At 44.5% G+C, this 19,816-nt stretch overlaps 3 protein-coding genes across 3 annotated transcripts in view; all 3 read right to left on the bottom strand.

Annotated features, from left to right (window-relative positions):
- LOC116980360 (interferon-induced GTP-binding protein Mx3-like) overlaps positions 1-19,816 on the bottom strand; it is a 281,647-nt gene that overhangs the window by 199,338 nt on the left and 62,493 nt on the right. The window lies entirely within an intron of this gene.
- Positions 1-19,816, bottom strand: part of LOC116980363 (interferon-induced GTP-binding protein Mx3-like) — a 445,599-nt gene that overhangs the window by 378,021 nt on the left and 47,762 nt on the right. The gene's annotated exons all lie outside the window — the stretch shown is intronic.
- LOC116980364 (interferon-induced GTP-binding protein Mx3-like) overlaps positions 1-19,816 on the bottom strand; it is a 59,259-nt gene that overhangs the window by 32,230 nt on the left and 7,213 nt on the right. The window contains exons 2-7 of the mRNA XM_033032522.1: positions 11,606-11,798; positions 7,436-7,573; positions 5,350-5,504; positions 4,397-4,535; positions 1,084-1,282; positions 222-300 (exon numbers count right to left, since the gene is read on the bottom strand). Coding sequence (XP_032888413.1) covers positions 222-300; positions 1,084-1,282; positions 4,397-4,535; positions 5,350-5,504; positions 7,436-7,573; positions 11,606-11,795 — 900 coding nt within the window. The 5' untranslated portion in view covers positions 11,796-11,798. The remainder of the gene's footprint in view (positions 1-221; positions 301-1,083; positions 1,283-4,396; positions 4,536-5,349; positions 5,505-7,435; positions 7,574-11,605; positions 11,799-19,816) is intronic.

Here is a 19,816-nt window from a genome sequence, read left to right as displayed (position 1 = left end):
AATGCAGTCGTCGATGTAGCGGAGGTAGTGTTTGGTGATAGGGACACGGTACGTTCGACGTGCCCATGCGCGCTCCCATAGCTATGCCTTATATTTGTATATATCCCAAAGTTACTGAGAGGCCTCAAGACGAACATTGCTGAACTATTTTAAAATGCAGCTGATCACTACAACCCTGACGTCAATGAAAATGGAGGTTGTTTTTACAAAGTAAAACTTACATTAATGTGGTTGACAAGTTCCTTTGTAAGCCGAATGGCCAAATTTGAGATGCCTGCCTTTCCGTCCTCCAAAAGTGGTCTAGTTATTAAAATTGTGAAAAAAAGAATACCTTAGTCAAGGTTGAAACATTGCGGGATAATGACAAACTAACAATCAAACAATTTTATATTGCTTGCAGATGGAAAACAAAACTAGGTTGATTCAAAGCGAACTTCCAAAGACGGCACTGTGGCACAGCGATAGAGTTGCTGCCTTGCAGCGCCAGAGACCCTCCGGGTGTCAGGTGTTTGTACGTTCTCCCCATGACCTGCATGGGTTTCCTCCCACACTCCAAATACGTACAGGTTTGTAGGTTAATTGGCTTGGTATATCAGGTTTCCAGGTCACAACACCAAAAATGTGACCGCAGTTTATCCCAGAGAATTTCCCAAGCGCTGGAATTAAATAAAACTGATTGTATATATCCCAACGTTACTGACAAGCCTCAAGACGAACGATGATGGAATTCATTTGCTGCCAGTGATTGGTGGTGGTGGTGCCAGAAATGTATGTATAAATGTAATTTGTCCCTAGTGTGTGTGTGTGTAGGACAGTGTTAATTTGCAGGGATCGCTGGTCAGTGCTGACACAGTGGGCCGAAGGGCCTTTTTCCTTGCTGTATCCCTCACTAAACCAAACCTGGGTGTGAAATTTGACTCAATGGCGCATGTTGTCCTGGGACTGCAAGGTGACTATCTGGTGCAGGTTGATATGAAGGCCGTTTGCACATGTAACTGGGAAGTGCTAAGTATGTTAGGTGTCTACTGTCTACACGATCTGCCATCTACACTTCACAATGGAAAACAAGTCTTCACCATTTACCCAAATTGTTCGTGGTCTTCAAAAAATGCCTTTTCCTTGGCGATTGCATCCACCAGTGATATATTTTCATTGATGTCGTTCTGGCCACGACACTTAACGATCATGTATCCCTTCGCCAGCTCTACTGTCAGGTTCTTCACAATGTCAACTACGTTCTTCTCTGTTCCTTTGTCCACCAGGTCAGGTTTGGTCAAAATACCTTCAAATTTAAAAGTAAACAAAGGGAAAGATGATGGAATTAATTTGCTGCCAATGATTACTGGTGGTGGTGCCGGAAATTTTGAAAATTATAAGAAAGATGGTATGGAACTATATTTGTCACATGTACTGAGGTACAGTGAAATTTATTTTTGTATCCAGTTCAGTACAACATAAGCAGGGTGGTATGATGGCACAGGGGTAGAGTTGCTGCCTTACAGCACCAGAAATCTGACTACGGATGCTATCCGCGTGGATTTTCTCAGAGACCTTCGGTTTCCTCCCACACCCCAAAGACGTACAGGTTTGTAGGTTAATTGGCTTTGTATAAATGTAAATTGTCCCTAGTGTGTGTAGGATAGTGTTAATGTGCAAGGATCGCTGGTCGGTGCAGACTCAGTGGGCCGCAGGGCCTGTTTCCATGTTGTATCTAAACTAAACTAAAAGTGGCAAAGACAATATGGTGGGGATCACTGATGGTAGATGCCAGGGATGAACACTGGGAGAAATAGGGAACCATCTTATTTAATGTTGCTCCTTCTAGGCTAGGCCTGTCTCATTGTGCTCTCGAGGTCTGTGTTAACCAGTACAGCTTGTTCCATGCGTGGAAAGGAACTGCAGATGCTGGTTTCTACCAGACATAGGCACAAAGTGCTGGAGTAACACAGTGATAGACAAAAATGTTGGAGTAACTCAGCGGGTGAGGCAGCATCTATGGAGCAAAGGAAATAAGCAATGTTTCGGGTTGAGACCCTTCTTCAGACTGATGTGAGGGTGGGGGGTGGCGGGAAGAAGAAAGGAAGAGGTGGAGACAGTGGGCTGCGGGAGAGCTGAGAAGGGGAGGTGAAAGTAGGGACTACCTGAAATTAGAGAAATCAATGTTCATACCGCTGGGGTGCAAACTTCCCAAGCGAAATATGAGGTGCTGCTCCTCCAATTTACGGTGGTCCTCACTCTGGCCATGGAGGGGGCCCAGGACAGAAAGGTCGGATTCGGAATGGGAGGGGGAATTGAAGTTCAGAGCCACCGGGAGATCAGGTTGGCTATTGCGAACCAAACGGAGGTGTTGGGCGAAGCGATCGCCAAGCCTAAGCTTGGTCTCACCAATGTAGAGCAGCTGACATCTAGAGCAGCGGATGCAATAGATGGTGCAGGTGAACTTCTGCCGCACCTGGAAAGACTGCTTGGGACCCTGAATGGAGTCAAGTGGGGAGGTAAAGCAACAAGTGTAGCATTTCCTGTGGTTGCAAGAGAAAGTGCCAGGAGAGGGGGTGTTTCGGGTTGAAAGGGACGAATTGACCATTCTTCTTCTATGCTGCATTATCTAGCGCAGTCTTTAACTGGTCCCAGATCACAAACATGGCTTGTTAATGTGCGTGAATAGTGTTAATGTGCGGGGATCGCTGTTCGGCGTGGACTTGGTGGGCTGCAGGGCCTGTTTCTGCACTGTATCTCTAAACTTAACAGAGACATTTTAGATGAGCATATCAGGTACAAGTGTATAGCTGTAGTACACTGAGACAGTATCGGAGAAAATGAATAGTTTGTAACGTGTTTAACCCTCAAGCTTACAGACGGGGGAAGTATGATGGTAAAAATAGCCAACGTATGGTACCCAAGGATGTTAGTGAGGCAGTAAATAGATTTATCATGGTGTTTAGGTTCCACAACACAGCTAGTTTAGTTAAATTAAACATTGGGGGGGTTGTACGCTAAGTTGGGGGCAATAAAACTGCTCAGGAAATAGGGTTGTGTTGGAGAACTGCAGATGCTGGTTTACACCGAAAATAGACACAAATACTTGAGTAACTCAGCGGGGAAGGCAGCATCTGTGGAGAGAAGGAATGATATTTCGGCTCGAGACCCTTCTTCAGAGTCAGGGGAGTGGGAGTTACAGAGATAAGGAAGTGTAAAAGATCAAAAGAGATGCAGATCAAGTGAAATGTTGAAAGATCATTGTTAGCTACGTGAAGGTGACAACAAAGCAAATAGAGACACAAAGTAAACAGAGGGACAGTCAGACTGGTCAGAGAACTGGGAAGGGGGAGGGAAGGAGAAAGAGGGAAAGGAGGGTTACTTAAAGTTAGTGAAGTCAAAATTCATACTGCTGGGGTGAAAGCTGCCCAAATGAAATATGAGGCGTTGATCCTCCAATGTGCGCTGGGCCTCACTCCGACAATGGAGGAGGCCCAGGACAGAAAGGTCGGTGTGGGAAGGTGAGTAAAAGTGTTAGCAACCGGGAGATCACGTAGGTTTAGGCAAACGTATCGGAGGTGTTCATCGAAACAAACGCCATGCCTGCGCTTGGTCTCGCCAATATATAGGAGTCGACACCTGGAACAGCAGATACAGTAGATGAGGTTGGAGGCGGTGGAAGTGAACCTCTGCCTCACTTGAAAAGACTAACCAGCACAAATTGGAGGAACAGCACCTCATATTTCTCAGCTGGGCCCCAAGTAAAGCCAGATTCAGGGTGTGGGTATAACACAAAATTCCCTCCTACAACAGGGTCCAAAGATTGACTTTGAGGAGAGCAGGAATGGAGAGAAAAAGTTTGAAGCAACTATCACAAGGTGGTTTGTGGTTGACATACAAGTTGAAAGAGAAGTTAGATGAATACGCAAGAGAAAGAAGTAGAAGCCTTGATTTTATTTAATCCTTGAATTATATAACGGCTTATAGCAAATGCAAGGGATTTTTTTAAAGTAGAGATAGATTCTTGATTAGTACGGGTGTTAAGGATTATGTGGAGAAGGCAGAATAATGGGGTTAGTAGAGAGATGTAGATCAGCCATGATTGAATGGCAGTGTAGACTTGATGAGCCGAATGGCCTAATTCTGCTCCTATCAGAACAGAATCAAAGGATATGGGGAGAAAGCAGGAACGGGATACTGATTTTGGCTGATCAGCCATGATCATATTGAATGGCGGAGCTGGCTTGAAGGGCCGAATGGCCTAATCCTGCACCTATTTTCTATGTATCACTTTTGACCTTATAAGTGACATTCCATGGCACTTTAGGGATAGTGCAAGGGAGATGCCGCTGAGGCCTACTCTAAATGTGTTGGGTACCTGGGTGAAGGGGGAGTGGAGTGAGGAAGGGTATGCAATTACCCAAAGTTCTGTCTCCAGAAGGGTCCACTTCTTGGGCCATTTTCAGTGCTTCTGTGGTTGCTATGTCGACGTTACAAGGCACAACCACAAGGTTAATTGTCTCTTGTTTCAGAATAAACGATTTAATGAGTCTCTTAATCTGGAATAAAGCGGACCACACAGTTATAGAACCATGAAGAGGTTGACATCTACACATTGTAAAGGCACAGTACTTCAGGCACAAGTGCAATGGACAACAAAACAATTGTCATTTTGCTTTTACAGAGCATTACATTTAACATTTTTGGCAAACTCAATGCAGTGGCAGCTTTAAATCTGCTTGATGCAGTTATACAGATGTATAAACAGATGTGTAGTGTGTCCACAGTGGCACTGCGGTGGAGTTGCTGCCTTACAGCGCCATAGACCCAGGTTCGATCCAGACTACGGGTGCCGTTTGTACGGAGTTTGGTACGTTCTCCCCGTGACCATGTGGGTTTTCTCCGAGATCTTCGGTTTCTTCCCACACTCCAAAGACGTGCAGAAATGAAGGTTAATTGGCTTGCTGTATGTGTAAGTTGTCCCTAGTGTGTGTAGGATAGATGTTAATGTGCGGTGATCGCTGGTCGGTGCGGACTCAGTGGGGCGAAGGGCCTATTTCCTTCTGTATCTCTAAAACTAAACAAAAAACTAATGTCAATATATTGGTAAATTGATTGGGAGTAAAAAATCAGTGTGATAAGTTGATCAGTGAGTGTGCAAAATGTAAAGGGAAGAGAGAGGGTCCAATATTGCAAAACCTTAAGACACTTCCAAAATGTTGGAGATTAGACGTGTTGCGTAGGAAATTTAGCATATATTTTGGATAGAAGATTCCACAAACAACAATGGGGTAATTTGGGGTAATTCTCCCAGGGATGTTTTCCCAAGGAATTGTGAATTCAAGCCATCAGATAGAAATACGATCCCATTACCTGGTCTCCGATATCTTGGGGCTGGTTACCAACGGCGACTCGGGCGATACCCGGCAGGTCTATCAGAGTCAGGTCTGGGACTTTGGAGGATTCAACTTCGAGGCTGATTAGTTCGTGGCTGATTCCCACTCCCAGCCCTGCAATACTGTCCTGGGCTGGAACAGGAAATAAGTGAAAACATATGAAGTCAGATGTTCTGTCATCCTCAAGTTGACAGCAGGGTCAAGCAGAAGACCCGTTTGTTCCAGGGTCCCTGGTGAAGGCTTCTACTGCAATACTGTGTTCCAGTTCTTTGGTGTGGATGAATTTGCTACGGGTTTACCGATGTAAACAGCCCGACAGGATAAGGTCATAAGTGATAGGAGCAGAACTAGGCCATTCGGCCCCTCAAGTCTACTCTGCCATTCAATCATGGCTGATCTATCTCTCCCTCTGAACCTCATTCTCCTACCTTCTCCCCATAACCCAACGCCAGTTATATTCAAGAATCTGATCTATCTCTGCTGTACAAATATCCATTGACTTGGCCTCCACAGCCTTCTGTGGCAAAGAATTCCATATTCACCAACCTCTGACTAATTCATTCCTCCTCATCTCCTTCCTCAAGGAATGTTCTTTAATTCTGAGGCTCTTCCATCTAGTCCTAGACTCTCACTAATGGAAACATCCTCTCCACATACACTCTACCCAAGCCTTTCACTAATCGGTACGTTTCAGTGAAGTCCCCCCCTCATCCGTCTAAACTCCTGCAAGTGCCATCAAACGCTCATCATCAGAAGTTAACCCACTCATTCCTGGGATCATTCTTGTAAACCTCATCTAGACCCTCTCGAGGGCTAGCACATCCTTGCTCAGATATGGTGCCCAAAATTGCTCACAATATGACCTTCAACAGGCAGAGAGCACCAGTGATATGCTGCAGGACTGTCCGGCAAAATAAAATGTTTCAGTACACTTCTAGTGATAAGCCTAATTGTGTTTGGTTACATGTTTTATTTCGAAGTCACGCGAGTGACTACGTGAAGAGCCCGCCAGCCCGCATGCGCGTCAATTCGTCGACGCATGGCGAGAAAATCGGAGCAGTTTGAAACTGCTCCGACAGGTAAGGGGAAAATTCCTTTCAGGAACAGGCCGCTGCTCCGAAAATAGGGGCAGCAGGCTCGGAGAAGCTGGCACAGCTTCTGCAGCTGCCGCCGTTAGAGGCTCCGTGGAGCTGGCGGAATAAAAATAACAGCGGCCGGCGCGGCCCGGAAAACGAACGCTGTAGACGCTCCGAGCGAGCTTGCGTTTTTAAAAATAACAGTGACCGGCTAAGGCCGGGTCAGCGTACGCTGTGGAGGTTCCGCAGCAGCTGGCATTTTAAGAATAGCAGCTGCCGGCTGAGGTAGGGTCCTAACGCTGTAGAGCAGCAACCACTGTGGAAGGAGAAGCTAACAGCTATAAATAGCGGCTGCCGCGGAGGCTCAGCAGGAGCTGGCTGCTGCTGAGCCTCCGCGGTCTGTGACTACCGTGGCAGAATGAGGCTGCACTGGATCAGGCAGCTGTTCGGAGAATCTGACAGGCAATGCCTGTACAGATTGATGCTCGGAAAGGGACAGAGGCCTGAGGAGGCAACACCTGGTTCAGTGTTGCTATTTTATTTTAACTAAACTTATTAGGCCGAGTGTAGGATCAAAATCACAATAAGGCACGTCAAATATGCTCTTTGTAACCGTTGTTTAATATTAAGTACTTGATTACAAGTACAATCGAAGTGTAAATTGGTCGCTAGAAGATGCATTTGATGGAATGACTTGCATCCCCAAGGGACTCATATCAAGGCCCCAATTTCTCCAGATTTTTTAATAATCAAAGCAAAATTATGATTTTTCAAATTGTTGAAGATTTAAATTTTCTTCATTTAGGAAAATGTGTATTAAGAAAAGCAACTTTGATGTATGGTTAGTAGTTGGTTGCGATTACATTTAGTGCATGAAATTGTTAGCAATCCTTCAAAACAAATCTTTGCAGCGTTATATTTAAATCCAAATTCATCTTTCATCATCAATCCACAACATGTCTTACACAGCAATACTCTGGAACATACCTTTGAGAATTTCTTGTTCCACCTCAGCTGCACTACTGAGTTTGTTCGAATAACCCCTGTAGCTGATTTTCCCCTGCCAAACATTTGCTTTTTTGATATTTCTTAACTTCAATTCAAGTGGGCATCTTGTTACAATTCCTGTCACAATAAAAACATTACCAGTTATGTCATTTTAGAATCAATCAATCAAAACTTTATTGTCATTTAGAAATACATTGATATATGCAATTCTAAACGAAATTCCGATGATTTATTCAGCCGTCCTCACCACTCTGCACGGACCTCCGGTCGGAGGTCCAAAAACCAGACATAGATGCAGCTGGTCAGAATACTCTCTATGGTGCCCCTGTAGAAAGTGGTGAGGACGGGATGGGGGAGGTGAGCTCTTCTCATCCGGTGCAGAAAGTGCAACCGCTGCTGTGCTCCCTTAACTATTGACGTGATGTCATTTGACCAGGTCAGACTGTTAGTGATCTGCTAGGTATGTTACAAAACTTACCTTCAGCGGCGCTGTAATTCTGCCACTGGCCGTGTGCGCAATTTTGGCGCGTTTGGGGGAGGGGCGCGGGGTTAAAACGGGGTTTTTTTCCGACCTGGCCCTGAATTATATTTGTTGGAGTGCAAGATTTTGCTATAGAATCGTTCCTACAGCCGTTCTGTGTGTTTAAAAAAAAAATTCACCGGACAAGTTAATCGCTGGAATGATTTTAAAAGCAGCTTCTGAAGCCGTCAATGCCGACAACTGGGACGGATTTTATGGAGGACCAGGTAAAAGAAAGTAGTTTATTTTTATGTATAAAAGTGTTTCTTAAGATGTATTTAAGAAACATTTTAAGTTGCGAAACGGTGATTACCCCCCCGAAGAACCGGCAGTGTATTTGCTGCCGATATGGAGGTATAAAATCACCGCAACCTCAACGTTCTAAATGGTCCCATTCCAGAAAATCCCACTCGCAAGCTGATTTAAATGGCCATTAATTTACAGGTGTTAAACATTAAATTCCTTCCATTTGGCCTATAAACCCATGACAATGAGATTTAAAAATTATGTTATATTCTGAATTCTTGTGTGAATGTTATTTGGCCACTTAGGCTATTTAAAAATGTTAATCTATTCTTAAGAAATGGATAGATGTTTAGATCTAGTAATTGAATTTTGTAATTAGCTACAATTAGGTAACTAACTAATTATATGCTTTAATTTAAAGTCATCTAAGTAAGATTGTTTCATATTTGTTTCAGAATGCTTCAATCTATAATAACTGAAAATTTCTTCATGTTCTCTTAAATTTTAAGAAAGTTATCGGCCTTTAAATGTTCTCGATCACAGCTTTTGTGTTAAATCAATGAAAAAGCAATATGGAACAAGATGCCAATTACCGAGTATGAAAATGGCCATAACATTTTTAATACTGAAGATATGAAAGTGAATTAGGTGTCAAATTAAACTTCTTTTTATGCTTTATCTGATGGGATAAATTAAAGACTTGATTTTTAAAATCTCAAAATTTTGTAACATTGCTAGATCTGCACCCCCAGGAACTTAGTGCTACTGACCAACTCCACATCGCTGAAGAGAATGATTTTGAGAGATGTTGTCAGAACAAACCAGTGCAACCAATAATAATAATCAGAATTCAATCTATTCATAGAAACATAGAAAATAGGTGCAGGAATAGGCCATTCGGCCCTTCGAGCCAAGCACCGCCATTCAATATGATCAAGGCTGATCATCCACAATCAGTACCCCGTTCCTGCTTTCTCCCCATATTCCTTGATTCCATTAGCCCTAAGAGCTATATCTAACTCTCTCTTGAAAACATCCAGTGAATTAGACTCCACTGCCTTCTGTGGCAGAGAATTCCACAGGTTCACAACTCTCTGGGTGAAAAAGTTTTTCCACACACTATCTGCGTTAAAAGACCATCTTAACAGAACAATAAACTCGCTAGAATTTAGAAGATTGAGGGGAGATCTTATAGAAACTTACAAAATTCTTAAGGGTTGGACAGGCCAGATGCAGGAAGATTGTTCCCGATGTTGGGGAAGTCCAGAACGAGGGGTCACACTTTAAGGATAAGGGGGAAATCTTTTAGGACCAAGATGAGGAAAACATTTTTCACACAGAGTGGTGAATCTGTGGAATTCTCTGCCACAGAAGGTAGTTGAGGCCAGTTCATTGGCTATATTTAAGAGGGAGTTAGATGTGGCCCTTGTGGCTAAAGGGATCAGGGGGTATGGAGAGAAGGCAGGGATGGGATACTGAGTTGGATGATCAGCCATGATCATATCGAATGGCGGTGCAGGCTCGAAGGGCCGAATGGCCTACTCCTGCACCTATTTTCTATGTTTCTATGTTTCTCTGTGTGAAAAATGTTTTTCTCATCTCGGTCCTAAAAGTTTTCCCCCTTATCCTTAAACTGTGACCCCTTGTTCTGGATTTCCCCAACATCGGGAACAATCTTCCTGCATCTAGCCTGTCCAACCACTTAAGAATTTTGTAAGTTTCTATAAGATCCCCCCTCAATCTTCTAAATTCTAGCGAGTATAAGCCGAGTCTATCCAGTCTTTCTTCATATGAAAGTCCTGACATCCCAGGAATCAGTATGGTGAACCTTCTCTGTACTCCCTCTATGGCTAAAGGGATCAGGGGGTACGGAGAGAAGGCAGGTACAGGATACTGAGTTGGATGATCAGCCATGATCATATTGAATGGCGGTGCAGGCTCGAAGGGCCGAATGGCCTACTCCTGCACCTATTTTCTATGTTTCTATAAGTTAATCCGATGATAGAAAATAATGGTACTTGTACAATTGTATTATCATTTATTGTATATTTATTTGTGTGCTACTGCATTAATGGGCTTCTTAAGCTGCAGCGTTGATAATTTCATTGTGTAGGAAGGTGCAGATGCTGGTTTACACTGCAGATAGACAAAATATGTTGGAGTAACTGCAGGATAGGCTGCATCTCTGGATGGGTGACGTTTCGGTTGACTCAACAATTTCATTGTTCCCTTGCCAGTATATATAATTAAATATTCTTGACCCCTGTTAGATGGTGAAAATAATGATAAGAAACTGGCCTATTACAAAATGCTGGAGTATCTCAGCAGGAAAGGCAGTATCTCTGAAGAAATTGGAAAGGTGACGTTTTGGGCTGGGACCCTTCTTCAGACTGATTGTTGTGGGGAGGGAGAGAGAATTGGAAGCAAGGAAAGACCAGGACAAATCAGTGCCAACAAAACAGATCATCTCAGTGAGGGAGTTTCCCCAATAGGCTGATTGTTGGCTAGAGTCGGTGAAATCCCAAGACGGATATCCCATTGTGAACTGTGGAACTGGTCATATTTTTCAGAGGCAATTGTTCTAGAGGTTTGACTTAGGAGTGGAGGAAATTCAGCAAATCATTTGGATACAAGATTCCACAGAAAACAATGGGTGATTATCCCAGGGATTTTTTCCTATGAGCAGTGAATTCAAACCATCAGATAGAAAGAAATAAGATTTCATTCCCATTTAATTAAGGGTGGCATGGTGGCGTAGTGGTAGAGCTACTGCCTTACAGCGCCACAGACCCGAGTTCGATCTGACATCGGTGTATGTCTAGACGGAGTTTACATGTTCTCCCCATGACCCGAGTGGGTTTTCTCAGAGATCTTTGCTTTCCAAAGACGTACAGGTTTGTATGTTACTTGACTTGGTATAAACGTAAACTTCTCCCTAGTGTGTGTAGGATAGTGATGCCCAAGGGGAATGTTGGTCGGTCCGGACTCAGTGGGCCAAAGGGCCTGTTTCCGTGCTGTATCCCTAAGCTAAACTAAACCTACTCTCCAATATTATGATTAAGTGGTTAAGACACTTCCATAGTATATTAGAAGAAATTTTAAAAACATGTTGGAGAGATTAGGCTTATAGTGTAAGAAAATCACCATTCATATTTGGAAAGATAAAATGATAGGAAAAAGCCAGGTGATTTGGGTTGTATCAAAAATATAGGCCTGTTAGTGTCTGATTTATTTAAGATGGCTTATAACCATTCCCACCTTGTGGTGCCCAAGCCTGTTTTGATCAGGTTGACTTTCTGTGTGCCTTTGCAGTGTTACCTATGAACACTAAGGAATATAAATTCCTAAACAACTTATTATTATTGACTCCAACAGTCTCTTACCACTCCCTCTGGGAAAGGCCACTCCTGAGAGCGCCTCCAACACTGAGCTCTTCCCAGAGCTCTGGTCACCCAACACTGCAATGGCTGGAAGTCCGAGATCCTTATCCACGCCAAATCCTCTCAGAGAATCAATGAGATCAATGCATGGTCGTACCTCCTGCTCGTAATGAATGGACAATGGGGCATCCATTGCCTGGAGAGAGAAGGAGAGAGAGATATAGGACATCTTTCAGACAAGAACAAATCCACTATCTAACTCATTGGTGACCCTCGGACAATCCTTCATCAGACTTGGCTGGCTTTACCTTGCACTAAACACCCTAATCATGTATCTATATGCTTCTCTTTACACAGAGAGTGGTGAATCTGTGGAATTCTCTGCCACAGAAGGTAGTTGAGGCCAGTTCATTGGCTATATTTAAGAGGGAGTTAGATGTGGCCCTTGTGGCTAAAGGGATCAGGGGGTATGGAGAGAAGGCAGGGATGGGATACGGAGTTGGATGATCAGCCATGATCATATCGAATGGCGGTGCAGGCTCGAAGGGCCGAATGGCCTACTCCTGCACCTATTTTCTATGTTTCTCTGTGTGAAAAATGTTTTTCTCATCTCGGTCCTAAAAGTTTTCCCCCTTATCCTTAAACTGTGACCCCTTGTTCTGGATTTCCCCAACATCGGGAACAATCTTCCTGCATCTAGCCTGTCCAACCACTTAAGAATTTTGTAAGTTTCTATAAGATCCCCCCTCAATCTTCTAAATTCTAGCGAGTATAAGCCGAGTCTATCCAGTCTTTCTTCATATGAAAGTCCTGACATCCCAGGAATCAGTCTGGTGAACCTTCTCTGTACTCCCTCTATGGCAAGAATGTCCTTCCTCAGATTAAGAGACCAAAACTGTACGCAATACTCCCGGTGTGGTCTCACCAAGACCCTGTACAACTGCAGTAGAACCTCCCTGCTCCTATACTCAAATCCTTTTGCTATGAATGCGAACATACCATTGGCTTTCTTCACTGCCTGCTGCACCTGCATGCCTACTTTCAATGACTGGTGTACCATGACACCCAGGTCTCGTTGCATCTCCCCTTTTCCTAATCGGCCACCATTCAGATAATAGTCTACTTTCCGGTTTTTGCCACCAAAGTGGATAACCTCACGTTTATCCACATTATACTGCATCTGCCATGCATTTGCCCACTCACCCAGCCTATCCCAGTCACCTTGCAGCCTCCTAGCATCCTCCTCACAGCTAACACTGCCCCCCAGCTTCGTGTCATCCGCAAACTTGGAGATGTTGCATTCAATTCCCTCGTCCAAATCATTAATATATTGTAAATAGCTGGGGTCCCAGCACTGAGCCTTGCGGTACCCCATTAGTCACTGCCTGCCATTCTGAAAAGGACCCGTTTACTCCTACTCTTTGCTCCCTGTCTGCCAGCCAGTTCTTTATCTACATCAATACTGAACCCCCAATACCATGCGCTTGAAGTGTTGTATACTAATCTCTTATGTGGGAACTTGTCAAAAGCCTTCTGAAAGTCCAGATATAACACATCCACTGGTTCTCCCTTATCCACTCTACTAGTTACATTCTCGAAAAATTCTATAAGATTCGTCAGACATGATTTACCTTTCATAAATCCATGCTGACTTTGTCCAATGAATTCACCACTTTCCAAATGAGCTGCTATCCCATCTTTAATAACTGACTCTAGCAGTTTCCCCACTACCGATGTTAGACTAACTGGTCTGTAATTCTCCATTTTCTCTCTCCCTCCCTTTTTAAAAAGTGGGGTTACATTAGCTACCCTCCAATCCTCAGGAACTGCTCCAGAATCTAAAGAGTTTTTAAAAATTATCACTAATGCATCCACTATTTCTGGGGCTACTTCCTTAAGTACTCTGGGATGCAGCCAATCTGGCCCTGGGGATTTATCGGCCTTTAATCCATTCAATTTACCTAACACTTCCCGGCTAACCTGGATTTCACTCAGTTCCTCCATCTCATTTGACCCCCGGACCCCTGCTATTTCCGGCAGATTATTTAAGTCTTCCTTAGTGAAGACAGAACCAAAGTAGCTATTCAATTGGTCTGCCATGTCCTTGTTCCCCATGATCAATTCACCTGTTTGACTGCAAGGGACCGACATTTGTTTTAACAAATCTTTTTCTCTTCACATATCTATAAAAATGTTTGCAGTTAGTTTTTATGTTCCCTGCCAGTTTTCTTTCATAATCTATTTTCCCTTTCCGAATTAAGTCCTTTGTCTTCCTCTGCTGGACTGAATTTCTCCCAGTCCTCTGGTAGGCTGCTTTTTCTGGCTAATTTGTATGCTTCATCTTTTGTTTTGATACTATCCCTGATTTCCCTTGTTATCCACGGATGCACTACCTTCCCTGATTTATTCTTTTGCCAAACTGGGATGAACAATTGTTGTAGTTCATCCATGCGGTCTTTAAATGCCTTCCATTGCACATCCACCGTCAACCCTTTAAGAATCAATTGCCAGTCTATCTTGGCCAATTCACGTTTCATACCCTCAAAGTTATCTTTCTTTAAGTTTAGAACCATTGTTTCTGAATTAATTATGTCACTCTCCATCCTAATGAAGAACTCAACCATATTATGGTCACTCTTGCCCAAGGGGCCACGCACAACAAGACTGCTAACTAACCCTTCCTCATTACTCAATACCCAGTCTAGAATAGCCTGCTCTCGCGTTGGTTCCTCTACATGTTGATTTAGAAAACTATCCCGCATACATTCCAAGAAATCCTCTTCCTCAGCACCCCTGCCAATTTGATTAACCCAATCTATATGTAGATTGAAGTCACCCATTATAACTGTTTTACCTTTGTTGTACGCATTTCTAATTTCCTGTTTGATGCCTTCCCCAACTCCAGTACTACTGTTAGGTGGCCTGTACACAACTCCCACTAGCATTTTCTGCCCCTTAGTGTTTCGCAGCTCTACCCATATCGATTCCACATCCTCCAAGCTAATGTCCTTCCTTTCTATTGCGTTAATCTCCTCTCTAACCAGCAACGCTACCCCACCTCCTTTTCCTTTCTGTCTATCCCTCTTGAATATTGAATATCCCTGGATGTTCAGCTCCCAGCCTTGGTCACCCTGGAGCCATGTCTCCGTGATCCCAACTATATCATAGTCATTAATAGCTATCTGCACATTCAACTCATCCAAGATTTTTAAAAACAGGGCCACGTCGTGAATGCTCTTTCCACTTATTACAAATGCTCCTTGCATTGAGACACAAAGCCTTCAGGCTTGTTTTTACAACACTCTTACCCCTTATACAATTATGTTGAAAAGTGGCCCTTTTTTACTTTTGCCCTGGATTTGTCTGCCTGCCACTTTTAATTTTCACCTTGCTACCTATTGCTTCTACCCTCATTTTACACCCCCCATCTCTCTGCTCACACATTTAAGAAACCCACCACCTCTTATTCTCTGTTTATTATCTTTTTCTTCTTTCCCCCCTACATGTTGGGTCTGAGTGCTTCCCTTCTCTCCCTCCTGCCTCACACACTGTCTACTAGCTTTCTCTATTTGAGTCTCTCCCCCCAACCGTTCTAGTTTAAAGTCTCCCCAGTAGCCTTAGCAAATCTCCCCGCCAGGATATTGGTCCCCCTCGGGTTCAAGTGCAACCCGTCCTTTTTATACAGGTCACACCTTCCCCAAAAGAGGTCCCAATGATCCAGAAACTTGAATCCCTGCCCTCTGCACCAGTCCTTCAGTCACGCATTTATCCTCCACCTCGCTCCATTCCTACTCTCTCTGTCGCGTGGCACAGGCAGTAATCCTGAGATTGTTACCTTTGCAGTCCTTCTCCTAACTTCCTAAATTCTCCTTTCAGGACCTCTTCTCTTTTTCTACCCATGTCATTGGTACCTATATGTACCTTGGGCTCCTCTCCCTCCCATTTCAGGATATCTTGGACACGTTCAGACACATCCCAGACCCAGGCACCAGAGAGGCAAACTACCATCTGGGTCTCCTGACTGCGTCCACAGAATCGCCTATCTGAACCCCTAACTATAGAGTCCCCTATTACTACTGCCCTCCTCTTTTTTTCCTTACCTTTCTGAGCAACAGGGCCGGTCTCTGTACCGGAAGCCTGGCCGCTGTCGCTACCCCCAGGTAGGCTGTCCCCCCCAACAGTACTCAAACAGGAGTACTTATTGCCTAGGTGTACAGTCACCAGGGTACTCTCCAGTCCCTGCCCCTTGCCCCTCCTAACCGTGACCCACTTGTCTGCCTCCCGTGGTCTTGGAGTGACCACCTCTCTGTAACTCCTCTCTATGACCTCCTCACTCTCGCTGACCAGACAGAGGTCATCGAGCTGCTGCTCAAGGTTCCTAATACGGTCCCTTAGGAGCCCCATCTAGACACACCTGGAGCAGATGTGGACGTCTGGAGGGCTATCAGACTCCATGACCTCTCACATCTGACATCCAGAAGAGTAAACTGCCCTGGGCCTCATTCTCCCCCCCTTACCCAGGATACAATACAAACTGCTGCAAGAAATCAGCAGGTATCTGACTCCCAATCAGCTGCTTCCTCTAATCCGCTTCCACCAATCAGCGGCTTCCTCAAGCCCACTTGTTTTGAACTGTGAATGGAACGTTACAGAGTGGTTACTCCTCCCGCACCAATCGCTCCTGCTCCTCTGTGGAAACGAAGCCCCGCGATCGGGTTTTAAACTCACCGCCCGGACGTTACTCCTCCCACACCAACCGCTCCTGCTCCTCTGTGGAAACAAATCCCCGCGATCGGGTTTTAAACTCACCGCCCGTGTTAAAATGAGTTCTTTTTGCCAGTCTAATTCAAGAAAACTTGAGTCAAACCATTGCTGCTAAAATCAATTTATTACTCTGTCAGCGCTGGATAATTCTTTAAACCTTCCAACACAGAGTTAGAAACTCTGGGGCAGGTTGAAAGAACTACTGACTTTGGCATAAATGTAACACATTATATAGGTAAAAGACAAGGATAGTACAAAAGGAGTGGCAAACTATTAACCAATCATTATGATTTACCATACATTTAACTTATTTGCATTAACCAATCAACTAAATCCTTTCCATTGATTGACAACACGTATAGTCACATGATTTTCCCTTTTCCAGCCCCTTTACAACCTTCTTCCCCTCTGTGGTTTCTTCAACCTCTTTGCTCAAAATCATTTTATTTCAATAAAGCAAAACCACAGATATACAACTAATTCTCAGAATATATACATAATACAGCAATCACACAACACATACATACAAAACATATTTTCACTTTTGGAAGAGAAAGTTATTTCTAAAACTTCCGATTTAAACAAAGTCTAATACTTACAATCGTAATTAAACACAATACACTTCACAATTAATTTCCTTACAACCACATAGTTAAAATACAGTTACTTATGGATTACAAAGATTAAAGATGAGTTTTGCCTCATTCTTACAAAGTGATAAAGACAAAGTTCTAATCACACAATTCCCAACTACAGACACATAAAGGCCATTAATTGTCACACTTGATTGCTTCTTCCCAAGCTCGGGTCTAATTTCATTCTGTGTTACAACCTCCCCCTACTATCTCTGGAAGAAAAGAATGTAAAAGCCTCTTCACTAAAAGCATTCCTCACAACAAATGAAAGATCAAAACAGAATTACTTTCTCAGTTTCTGGTAACCATAAGAAATCCTTTTGCAAAGGTCACACAACCATCACCTATGCCTTATCTCTTATCCCAACATAAACACATGTAAACAGCACAAACCATCTCACAGACTAGTATCTACCCTTGGTGCCTATAATCCAACATAGGCAACCATAAATCGCCTTAAATGACACAGCCAAACTCTGAGATGTGTCACAAAGGAAGAAGGATGGTGCCCATGTCATGGAGAAAGATCCCATTTACAACTTCCATTATAAACAGCAACCTAAACCAACTACAACTTCTCACAGCATGATTATTGCTTCAAAGCAATAAATAAAGATATGCCTATTCAGATCAACCTTTCCATGTTATGATAAGCCATCTGTTCTCCTGTGTGTGTTCTTTGTTCTTTATTTCTTTGTGGAGGCCTGTATTTCTGAAAGTCCCAACTCCAAACCCTTCTCTTGCAACTTAACACAAGTTCCTTAAGAACTTATCATTTGAGCAATTTTATTATATATTTCCTCACCCGGACGTTACTCCTCCCACTGCAACCGCTCCTGGGACTCTCGCGAATGTCGTGAGGACCATTGGCTACTTCCGCTGGTAAAAAATGCTCCATGGGAGGATGATTTGCCTGTGCCAAATATGTCATTTCCTTTCTCTCCTAAAATTAAAAAAAAAGCAACTTCATAGCTCTACATCCAGTCGCTGATGTTGACCGACCATCAAGCAGCAGTCTAGTCCACATTTCATTCCCCCCATTTTTAATGATGAAGACATCTCTGGCAAGACCAGCATTTAATGCCCATCCCTAACTAGCTGCAGACTTTCGAAGAGAGACACAAAATGCTGGAGTGACTCAGCAGGACAGCAAACTCTGGAGAGAAGGAACGGTTGACGTTGCGGGTCGAGATCCTTCTTCACACTTCTTCTTATCGACTCCACACACAAGATTAGAAGTTGTTCAGCCAGAGCTAGACACACTTCTCAGCATCTGCATCAATGGTGTCTTGCACTTCTCGTGCTTCTTGTGGTAGTGAAAAGATTGTTAAAAACAGGGCCACGTCGTGAATGCTCTTTCCTTGACCCTGATGACAGAGGAATTGGTGGGGACAGAAATAGAATGTAGTCAGAGACAGTAACACTGGTAGGAGAACTGGGAAGGGGCAGGAGATGGAGAGAGAGGGAAAGCAAGGGCTATTTGAAGTTAGAGAAGTCAAGGTTCATACGGCTGGTGTATGAACTACCCAAGCGAAATATGAGGTGCTGTTCCTCCAATTTGCGCTGGGCCTCACTCTGACAATGGAGGAGGCCCAGCACAGTAAGGTCAGATTGGGAATGGGAGGGGGAGTTGAAGTGCTGAGGAACCGGGAGATCAGGTAGGTTAAGGCGGACTGAGCGGAGATATTTAGCGAAACGATCGCCGAGCCTGCGCTTGGTCTCGCCGATATACAGGAGTTGACACCTGGAACAGTGGATACAGGAGATGAGGTTGGAGGAGGTGCAAGTGAACCTCTGCCTCACCTGAAAAGACTGTTGGGGTACTTGGATGTAGTCGGGCGGGGAGGTAAAGGGACAGGTGTTGCATCTCCTGCGGTTGCAGGGGAACGTACCTGGGGAGGGGGTGGGAAGGGATGAATTGACCAGGGAGTTGTGGAGGGAACGGTCTCTGCGGAAAACAGAAAGGGGTGGAGATGGGGAGATGTGGCCAGTAGAGGGATCCCATTGGATTTTGTGGCGAAAATGTCGGAGGATTTTCTGGAGCTGCATGCGATGCTGATGGGGTGGAACGCGAGGACAAGGGGGACTCTGCTCTTGTTACGAATGGGGAGAGGGGGAGCAACAGTGGAGCTGCGGGATATCAAGGAGACCCTAATCAAGGAGCCTCATCTAAAATGGAAGGGGGGGAACCCCCATTCCCTAAAGAATGAGGACATCTCCGATGACCTGGTATGGAAAACCTCATCCTGGGCACAGATGCCTGCTGAAAAAGACGCCCATCGCCCTCCTCCGGAGGCGCGGTGACACAAGGATGCAAGGACGCCTGCGCTGGCGGCTGCAATGTTGGAGCCAAGCACCGAGTTCTGGCTGTACCGCATCCTGTGCAAAGCCGCCGGCACAGCCGCGCACCTTCTGTGTCTGGGCTTCACTGTCTGGATCGGGGTTGTCAGTAGGCCGGGGGCGAGTGAGTATGATATTTGAGCTACCGCCTTCAGGACAGAGCCAAGGCAATGGTCCATAGGTGCGCTGTTCGTGAGTGCCCGTAACTAGGGGCCAGTGCTCCGGGTGGCGTAATCGAAGGGGCGGGATCCATGTGCACACATTATTTGATGCCCACATCCGGGGCGGGATCCATGTATACATGTGATAGATGTGCCCTGCCATCCGCTCACAGACATGAGTCCTGGCCCATATGCAGAACAAGGTTGCCAACCCCTGATATAGACCATATTAAGGCCCTGCATGGTAGGCTAATCTGGCTGGTTAGATCACATGGAATCCAAGGTAAGCTCGTCAATTGGATTCAAAATGGATT

This window comes from Amblyraja radiata, chromosome 14 (assembly GCF_010909765.2).
Source record: "Amblyraja radiata isolate CabotCenter1 chromosome 14, sAmbRad1.1.pri, whole genome shotgun sequence".
In the NCBI taxonomy this organism is placed as follows: domain Eukaryota; kingdom Metazoa; phylum Chordata; class Chondrichthyes; order Rajiformes; family Rajidae; genus Amblyraja; species Amblyraja radiata.
This window is presented reverse-complemented; position numbering and strand designations above follow the sequence as displayed.